Source organism: Cornus florida, unplaced genomic scaffold (assembly GCF_030987335.1).
Source record: "Cornus florida cultivar Cherokee Brave unplaced genomic scaffold, ASM3098733v1 CherokeeBrave_3.0.0_Hap2_Chr01, whole genome shotgun sequence".
NCBI classification, from domain to species: Eukaryota; Viridiplantae; Streptophyta; class Magnoliopsida; order Cornales; family Cornaceae; genus Cornus; species Cornus florida.
Genome location: NW_026775571.1, coordinates 117264169 through 117273526, shown reverse-complemented (window position 1 = coordinate 117273526; position 9358 = coordinate 117264169). Strand labels below are relative to the sequence as shown.

Below are 9358 nucleotides of genomic sequence, written 5' to 3'. Positions count from 1 at the left end.
AATTTTTTTCATCTCCAACATTCTGTTAAAATACATTGCCACATCACTAATGTGTAAAAGGATTGTGTATTTTACACAGTACTTTTACACTGCCATGTAAACATATTTTCTCTCTCCCCCTTTCCCACTCACAGTTCTCTTTCTTCTCTCTCATTCCTTTACGCCTCTTTGTTTCCCACTTTTCTAGAATGCAATAGAGAAGAATCTGTAATTAGAAGTAAGGTAAGAACTAGTCGACCATCTTTTATTTATTTATATATATTTTTAATAAATATAGTTTGATTCATCACTTTCGTTTGATTTTTATTTTCTGCAATCATACTGTAGATTCTATGGTTTTTTTTAGATTTTTTATCCTTTTACATTCTATTCTAATGACATAAATATGTACTAGCCAAAGATTATATATATATTTTAATCACGTAATTTTTACATTCTTGAATCTTATTTTTATTATTTGTTATAAGTTTTCGTTGGCAATGGCGTGAAAGGTTTGCTATTGGCGGGATGAGAAAGTGAAATATAGAGGAAAATTATTATTTTTTTCATAATTGAGGAAGATTGGGACGTGAGGTTTAATCGCCAAAAAGTAAACTGAAGAAAGTATGTTTGTAAAAGTTATGCAGGCATTGGGTATGACACGTAGTTGGTTGTTATTGGGGATACTTTTTTACACAAAAGGTATAAAACAACCGCTTAAGCTAAAAGTAGTTAATACAAAATTTTTGTATAAATCTACTCTAACACATTAAATTTACACAAAAAAAAAAAATTTAACATACCGCTAAAGATGCTATAAGTAGTCTCTTAAAATATTTTTTTTGTGTAAAATATACATCGACACGTATGATGTGTAAAATTTTTTTTTATCTCTAGCAGTGTGTTAAGATAATGCCACATAACCAATGTGTAAAATTATGATTTATTTTACACAGCCTTTTTACACAACCATATCAACATATTTTCTTTATCCTCCTCTCTCTTCATATCAACATATTTTCTTTATCCTCCTCTCTCTTTCTCATTCCATTAATTAATCAAATCTATATTAAGTACTTTTGTAAAAATTATATGGGATCACACTTGTTGATTATTATTGGGGGATATGTTTTGACACAAAAAGTATAAAACAACAACAGGAGCTAAAAATAAATAATTCAAAATTTTTGTGTAAATTTATTATGATACATCAGATTTACACAAAAATATATATATATACACAACGATTGGAGATGCTCTTAGAACTCATTTGAGATTGTGTTTAGATATGATTAGTAACCATTAAAAACATTTATAGTGTTACTAATTTTAGCTCAGTCGATCTTTTAAATAAAGCTAGAATTTAAAACTTTTTATGTTGCCTTATGAGTAGAATTTTTTCTTAAACAATTTTAATATATTTAAAAAAATTTATAACGACAATCTCAACTATTCTTTTATAAAGTTGTTATTATGGTAAACATTATATTAAGAAATATTATTATAAAATTAGCAATATAAGTGTTTTAAAAAATATTGTCACTAAAGTAATTTAAAAATAATTTATTTATAAAAAGTAATTATTATAATATGTCACTAAACACCTTTTTTCTTTTTAACCTCCATTTTTATTCTAACAGCAACACCAAATAAACTTTTAATCTCTTATTTAAATAACTCAAGAACATACTATTCAAATCAAGATTTTAATTTTTTATTATAATTAATTATCACACAAATAATAAGAATAAGAATAAGAAGAGGATAACGCGCATTGCATGGCTGTCGATCACAGTCACATGCCTCGTGTGAGCCCGGTTCTTTGTTGGTTATTTATTGTTGAATCTCAAAATCAACAACATACATATCCAACCATATATAACTCCATAGTCATACACAATTACCAAAATAGCCCTTTGTTTTAGTGCATCAAATCATACCACTAAATATAATATTTAATTATTTAACAAGAGATATACACAAAATACTATATTTAATAAGTAGTGTATATTAAAAGCAGGAGAGTGCAGAATCACGCCACCTTTGGTTAAAGAAAGGGAATAAAGTTGGGTACAACTTCTCTGCACAGGGCTTTCTTTTATATTTTGCTTCCATCAACGTTAAAACACATCAAACCCAACCTAAAAGCGTTTCTGTGAGTAATAGGTTCTCTTTAATACAGTACTAGTACTAAACTCATACTTATTATCATCTGTTATGGCAAGTGTTTAATTTCACTGCTTCTCTCTCTTGTAACGCTTTTCTTGCTTTTTTGTTTGTGTTGGAATAGGAAGAGAAAGGGCTAAAGTGGGAGAAGTGTTGTTATGGCGTCAACACTGCTATTGGTGTTGGTTTTTATCTTTGATCTCATAGCTTTTGCACTTGCTATTGCTGCTGAGCAGAGGAGGTCTACTGTGAGTTTTTTTCTATGCTTCTTCACTTTTGCTGTCTCTTCTTCTTTTCTTTTTTTTTCTTTTTTTCTGATTATTTTTCCTTTATTATAATATAAATAATATATTGGTGCTTAATTCATAGTTGTTCAATCTATCTGGCTTATGATTTGCTTATATTTGGATCTGGGTATGGGGTCTAATTGTTTAAACGATACCCAATCGGTTGGTTATAAAACATGTTTTTTTTTTTTTTTAAATGAATTCCTCTGTTACCTTCACAATATAACTTTTGTTTGTACTTGTAAAGGAAAATTTGATGCGAGTATGCTTTCCATCTAGACTTAAATAAGAGATATACAGTGTAAATTTAGGGGAAAATTAAATTTTAAGTTAGATTTGATCCAGGGCGGAGCCAAGAATTTGGTTAAGGGGCATGTTAGTACTGATAAAATATTTTTTTTTCAAGCAGGCCGAAAATATAATAGTGTAATAAAAGTGTATTAGAGTAAGTGAATAAAAAATTAATAAGAAGAGAAAAAAGAAAAAGAAGGTTATTGCACATAAATTATGTATTAGTGCAAGAAAAAGAAATTTTTAAGAAGAAAAAGGAATTTTTTAAGAAGAAAATGAAATAAAAGGAAAAAAATGATAAAAAGAAATTTGAAGAATAAAAAGGAAAATGAATAAAGAATTATAGACATTTTTAAAAATAGATAATTTTATGGGGATAATTTATAAATTTTATGAGGGTGTTTTATAAATATTTAGAAATTATACGCATAAAATAAAATAAAATATAGTGGGTTCAAGGGTAGGGGAGCCATTTTATTAATTTTAGGGGGGGCATTATGTCAATTTTTAAAAATTTATGTATAAAAATATATATATATTCTAATGGGGCAGCACGGGCAGGGGGGGCAGCTGCCTCCCCTGGGCACATGCTGCCTCCGCCCATGATTTGATCGAAACTTCGAAGATGGTTGTAAAAAATAAATATAGGGGAAAATTGACATTTTCTACTATTATTAATGTTTCTGCTAAATATTCAGACAAAGGAAAATTAAGGAAATCAAAGGACCCATTTGGTGTCATATTCAGTGTAGCATTTGGTGTCATATTCAATGTTGCTACACTTGAATTTAATAAATAAGCCACTAATTTTGTGTTTTTCAATTTTATGTAAACAAACATTTTGTAATTCCAATATTTCTTGTGTATAAAGAAGTACATAAAGAGTAATTTTCACTGGTAGATTTTGTAAACTCCCTCTGCCTCTGCTGGGGGCCAAAGGAAAAAAGAGAAGAAAATCACATTTTGATATGTAAATTGAATTCTGACAAACTAATGGAGATGCTGATTTCGATGGAGGGGCAGCAGCCGCAACAATGACCGTGATTGGTGGTGGCTGCGAGAGTAACGATGCCATGTTGTTGGTGGCGTCTGCAACATCGGCAGTATGGTGGTATAGGTTGGTGGTGGTGTCATCACAGTAGTAATAAACAGGATGCGTCTTTCTTGTGTTTTGTGGTGTTGTTTGTATGTCTGAAAATCTTTGACATTTTTTAGAATTGTTTCAAGAAGGGAAAAAAACATGGTATTACAAAGTTGAGTCTATTTTCTAGTTCCAGCATTGATGCAGACTCGGAGTATCTTTTTTTTTTTTTTTTGTATCCTTAAATTCATATGGTAGCGAAACACTCGTCTCTTTGTGTATTGCAAGCAATTGTTGAACCACAGATTTTGCGGTGGAACATATCAATATCTACTCCTGTCTTCTTTGATAGGCCAATATCTCCACGGATGCAAACAATAGCTACTGTATTTATGATTCGGATATTGCCACTGGCTTGGGTGTCGGGTCATTGCTGTTTCTACTGGCTAGTCAACTTCTTATAATGGTGGCAAGTCGATGCCTGTGCTGTGGGAAGGGTTTGAGACCTGGCGGTCCTAGGGCATGGGCAATTGTCCTATTCATCACCTGCTGGTACGTGCTTCTTACTAGTTCATCATTAGCAGTTTGGATGTGGTTCAGAGAATATTTTGCTAATATTTTACAAATCCAGAAATAATTGTGTGCTATAGAGAATTTGCTACCTGTTTTCGACAATATTTGAAAAGCTATTGCATTGATATTTCAGGGTGACATTTCTTATTGCTGAGGCGTGCTTGCTGGCTGGTTCAGTGAGAAATGCCTATCACACAAAATATAGATCTCTTTTGACTGATGAGCCTCCTTCTTGTGAGACCTTGAGAAAGGGAGTGTTTGGGGCAGGTGCTGCCTTCATTGTTTTTACCGGCATAGTCTCTGAGCTTTATTACGTTAGCTACTCCAAGGCAAACAATGGTTTCGTGCATAGCGGAGACACAGGCATAAGGATGGGAGCATACAACTAAATTCAGAGAGGAGAGATTCTAGTGTCTGTTTCATAGATTTTACTTTTGAACCTTCCTCATATTATTATGAACAGCTAGAATGATGGACTACATGTTAGCTTTCATATTGAATCTTATTAGACAGTAATGGGTTATGTTTTTAAATCATTAGATTGGTTTGAATTTTCGTATATATTTATATATATGTATTTGTAAGCTGTTTGTCTCTGTGACCAATTTCTTTAACGAATGAAAGATGATCAGCTTTGGCAACCTTGGGTTCTTACAGGCCAATTTGATATCATTGCACTCTTATTGGTATTTGACCTAAATTTGGGAAATAATTTAGAGAACGTAAATATGGATAATTTTTGTATATAAATATTGTTACATTTCATACCTAGACCATTGATGTCTTCCATAAAATATATAGATAAAGCATTGGAAAGGTAGAAGCCCCACTCCCACCATTAAAGTGGTGAGGGTTTTTTTCATGGTCTCTTGTACTAATTATAGTGTTCTGCATTACTTTGCTTTCTAGTGGTTTGCAGTGTCATGACTTTTGCATGTGTTTGTTCTTGTGAGCAATAAAATTAAGTTTACTTGCTTTGTTCCAACAAATTAACCTGTTTGTAGCTGAGGATTCTGGCCCAACAAAAAATCTTACCAATTCTGGCATATTAGGCTTCAAAGTTTTCAATCAAGTGAATATGAACAACTATTGCCTTTCTATGACGTAAAATTATTCATTGTGTTTTGGTCTATTGGTTGGACTCTTGTGTTTAAAGATGGTATGCAGCAACTGGCACATCAATATGAGGAGGGAACATTTAAAGTTAATTGAAATAGCTGAGACTTGAAAAGTGATAACCCAACTGCTGCAGATCTTGTTGAACAGAATGCCTTGTGAACTTGTCCATCCCCAGCTTGTTTGTGGCAAAATGTTTGTGTAAAATGTCAATTCAGGACCCTTCATTTCCACTTCCCCAGTATCACAACATTGTTGAATCTTTCCACTTCACCTAGTCTGTCTTTATTATTAATGATTGCTCCAAAGCCAGTCTCCTTATTTTTTTTTTTTTTTTTTTTTTTTTTTTTTGTGTGTGTGTTTGGCAATGCTGTTCATAATTACCTTCTCTACATATTGGAATGTACAAGTGGACTAACCTTCTTTTTTCTAGCATTTGAACTCTCAAAGAAAATCAAGATGCAGAGTAGGAGAAAACAGTCAGAGCACTTGGAGAATTGCTCATATTTAGTACAAGCTTATACTCTTAACCGAAATAAATTCGTACAGTTGGTATGCGCATAAATGATTTCTTGGTAAAGCATACTAACCTCTGAAGCATTTAACCCCACCAAATCTAGATCCTTCTCCCTGCATGATTAGGTCAAGATGATGTGACATTGTAAGACCTGCCAACCCTAAGTTCTTACAAACCTATCAAAATCCAATTTTATGTTCTTTTGAAACAGGCACAATGCTTTTATTTAAGATCAGTATTGGTGATCATAAGATTCATAAGGTGTGTGTGTGTGTCTATATATATATATATATGACCTGCAGATGTTGAATCTCCCAGAAGTTCAAGCCGGCAAAAGAACAGAAAATGAAGTTCCAAGGCCAGTGGTTTGTGGTCCAGATATGTTGGGAAGCATATTTAATTAAATGCTGACATATGATAATTTGAACTCCTGAACTTATTCTATTGGCTCTATCCAATTCTTGTGACTACTGAATCAAAATTCAATACAAAGCTGATGAGTATGTGAACAAGGTCATATATAGATAAAATTGAAGACAAGGCTATGTTTGGTTTGGTTGGTCTTTAGTGTCACATATCCTATTCAATGGCAATACTTCCTAGAGAGTGCCAAGCTCTATTTTTGGTTCTTCATCATATAGAACTTCCATTGAGGACACAATTTAATTTCAACTTTTCGATAAGGCTCACTCACTAACCAAACAAGCCATCATAGAAAACAAATATATACACATATATACACACACAAGGTTCAAATAATGGCCCCACAGCATGCGCATGTCTTTTTGGTTTTTTAAGCAGAGAGCTGCACATGTTCTGCAACTATACTGAGAGGAGAGTACTTGAAAGGACCACCAATCAACCAAGATTACAGTGCTGATTAAAGCTATGAATTTTATTTATTTATTTAGTTTCTAACAAAGAATTGACACAGATTACTTTGGACTTTTAAATGATTTGTAAATTTCGAATTGACTAATTGTCTACAAATAACACACATCAATTAAACCTAGAACTTGAAAGCTATGAACCTTCAACTGAACTTGAAACCTAGTTATAAAATAGTCTACTTACAACTCCAATCCTTTAAAAAAAAAAAGGGTGGAGGAAACGTGCGAGGACAAGGAAGAGGGAATGATTCTGCTAGCAAGTGGACATGAATGGGGTTACCAAACAAAATCCAAGTGAAATTATTAAAATGTACCTACAAATACACATATCCACAAGAATCTTCCATCACATCTCTAGTCACCCATGCCATGACCCAACCCAGCTGGGGAGGTCGACCCCATATCTCTCAAATATACCTGTCCAAATCCGTCCCAATTCTCTATCAAAATCTATGGTGGTCCGTGGATAAACAAAACCTACACCACACATGCATTCTTGCATATATTATTACAAAAACATGAGAGAGAGAGAGAGAGAGAGAGAGCGAGCGCATTAATGAACACCTTAACTAGCCTGAAGCTGAAACTAAAAAGGACAGCTTCAAACACTATACATCTCACTATTAATAGTTACAGACTGAGAGGGACTACAATAGATGTCATGACTTAATACAGAGTCACATACATATTGAATATGGTGATATTATAAGTAACATCCAATAATAAGACTTAAAAGGGCTAGTCCCACCCCAGGGTCTAGGCTGTTTTCTTGATTCGGACCAAGGCACGCCCTCATCTAACAAGAAGACTTTTAAGAAAAGAAAAAAAAAGGCAACCCATTATCAAAAACAGACACCCATTCACCCAAATTGATGATCTACCAAGACACTGTTTGATCTTTAGGGTTTGATCTCTTTATCATCCCATGGTATATTGAGATCAGCTGAGGCGCCAAACGTATCAATATCTTCCCAATTCCAGTAGTTTGGAATGTCCATGACACTGCTTGTGTTAGGAACTTGCCATGGCAGAGAAATGATGTTGCTGCTGCTTGTGCTGGACATGATGGAGCCAACAGTTGTCTCCTCCATACTTGTCAACCCTCCAGTGAAGTTATAAACATTCGAGGACTGAAACGAAGTCGAAATTGAAGATGGGTTGGTGTCAATAGACCCCAAGCTCGTAAAGGGAAAGTTTAGATTCTGATTCTGTGGCAACGATAAAGTTGAACCCATAAACAACCCATTGTTGACGGTGTCATGTTGAATTGAAGATGGTGGATGAATCAAGGATTGATAGAAAATGTCTGAGAAATTTTTCTGATCATCGTTCTCTAGAGAAAGGTGATCTTGACATTGTTGCTGACTCTGCACACCCAAATTAGTATTACTCTTATTTGTGGCCGCCGTCGTGGTGGTGGTGGTGGAGGAGGAAGTGTTTGATGTTTTGAGCCGCTTATTTTTGCGAGCACCGCCCACGGGGACGTTACGAAGAGTGCCACCTTTAGTCCAATGCCTCTTACAAGCTTTGCAGAAATGGCGAGGCTGAGACTTGTTGTAATTGTTGTAATAGCAGAACTTTGTGTTAGTAGAGCCACACCTGGGACAATCCAACTGCTCCGATTGTTGTTGTTGCCGTTGTTGTCGCCTCACCGGTGGTGGTTCGGGCAACTCCAGAGCACCAGAGGGCGAAAGGGTCTGGCCCCAATCAAGCCCGTGATCATTAGAAACCTGTTTTGTACTCAAACCCATCTCTAAGATTCACACCAAAAAAACCAATTAAGAGCTTAATAGTGATGAAATTAAGGATCAAAGTGGGAAATTAATTCTAGCCTTTGGATCTTGGAGCAAGAAGAGAGAGAAACCTGAAGATGACGAGGAGAATAAGGTTGTTTTTGTTGACAAAGAGGGTGTGTTTCTGTGGAGATATAGAGAAAGATTGGACAGGGTAGAGTGCAATGAAATGGGTAGGAAGGTGATGAGAAGTGAGCATGTCGGAGATATATTCTCTCTATATCTATATATGTATCTCTCTACCTGTAAAAACAATAATAATGATAATAATAGGAGTAACAAGGAGACTTAAGAAGACCAAAATTGCTTGAGATTGCAGTGGCCAAGAGGGGTTTTTTAGTTTTTAATATTTGGGAGGTGTAATTTAAGCGAGCTTAGCTTCCTTCTAGGACCATATATGATCCTCTTTTCACACAGTTTTATAAAGAGAATTTTGCTTCGTCCCTAAGGTGAAGTTGAAAGGCTGACACGTGGATGATCTAATCACCGTAGATAGTGCGTTTTGTGTTTGGGGTGTAAAGTCGACGTCAGGAAGTAAATCTATCTTTATGCCACCACATTCCACATACATTATATATATATATGAGAAATATATACCTCACACACGATGGTGTGTATTATGTGTAGAGTTGTATGTATGGAACCAAAATTAAATACAAAGTTGG

The 9358-nt window shown here is 34.3% G+C and overlaps 2 protein-coding genes across 3 annotated transcripts; one reads left to right on the top strand and one right to left on the bottom strand.

Moving 5' to 3' along the window:
- The first annotated feature begins 1983 nt into the window (after positions 1-1983).
- On the top strand, positions 1984-4961 carry LOC132316687 (uncharacterized). Of its 2 annotated transcripts, none has more exons than XM_059815168.1 (4): positions 1984-2160; positions 2270-2393; positions 4157-4356; positions 4511-4961. In XM_059815168.1, exons 2-4 carry the CDS (start codon positions 2304-2306, stop codon positions 4764-4766), a joined length of 546 nt encoding a protein of 181 aa, XP_059671151.1. In that variant the 5' UTR covers positions 1984-2160; positions 2270-2303; the 3' UTR covers positions 4767-4961. The 2 variants fall into 2 exon arrangements, with proteins under 2 accessions (XP_059671151.1, XP_059671145.1); XM_059815162.1 differs by having other exon boundaries at positions 1985-2134.
- A 2486-nt stretch (positions 4962-7447) lies between these two features.
- Positions 7448-9087, bottom strand: LOC132316678 (dof zinc finger protein DOF1.4-like). The gene is made up of 2 exons (XM_059815155.1): positions 8765-9087; positions 7448-8653 (listed from the first exon to the last, which is right to left on the bottom strand). The coding sequence occupies exon 2, from the start codon at positions 8649-8651 to the stop codon at positions 7800-7802; it is 852 nt and encodes a 283-aa protein (XP_059671138.1). The 5' UTR covers positions 8652-8653; positions 8765-9087; the 3' UTR covers positions 7448-7799.
- Between the last annotated feature and the right edge of the window lie 271 nt (positions 9088-9358).

What these genes read in the sequence shown, in the direction of transcription:
- LOC132316687 (XM_059815168.1), top strand. Translation starts at nt 2,304, where the DNA reads ATGGCGTCAACACTGCTATTGGTGTTGGTTTTTATCTTTGATCTCATA. An exon ending in CTGAGCAGAGGAGGTCTACT is followed by an intron (nt 2,394 to 4,156) that starts GTGAGTTTTTTT and finishes CTTCTTTGATAG; the next exon opens with GCCAATATCTCCACGGATGC. An exon ending in GTCCTATTCATCACCTGCTG is followed by an intron (nt 4,357 to 4,510) that starts GTACGTGCTTCT and finishes TTGATATTTCAG; the next exon opens with GGTGACATTTCTTATTGCTG.
- LOC132316678 (XM_059815155.1), bottom strand. Translation starts at nt 8,651, where the DNA reads ATGGGTTTGAGTACAAAACAGGTTTCTAATGATCACGGGCTTGATTGG.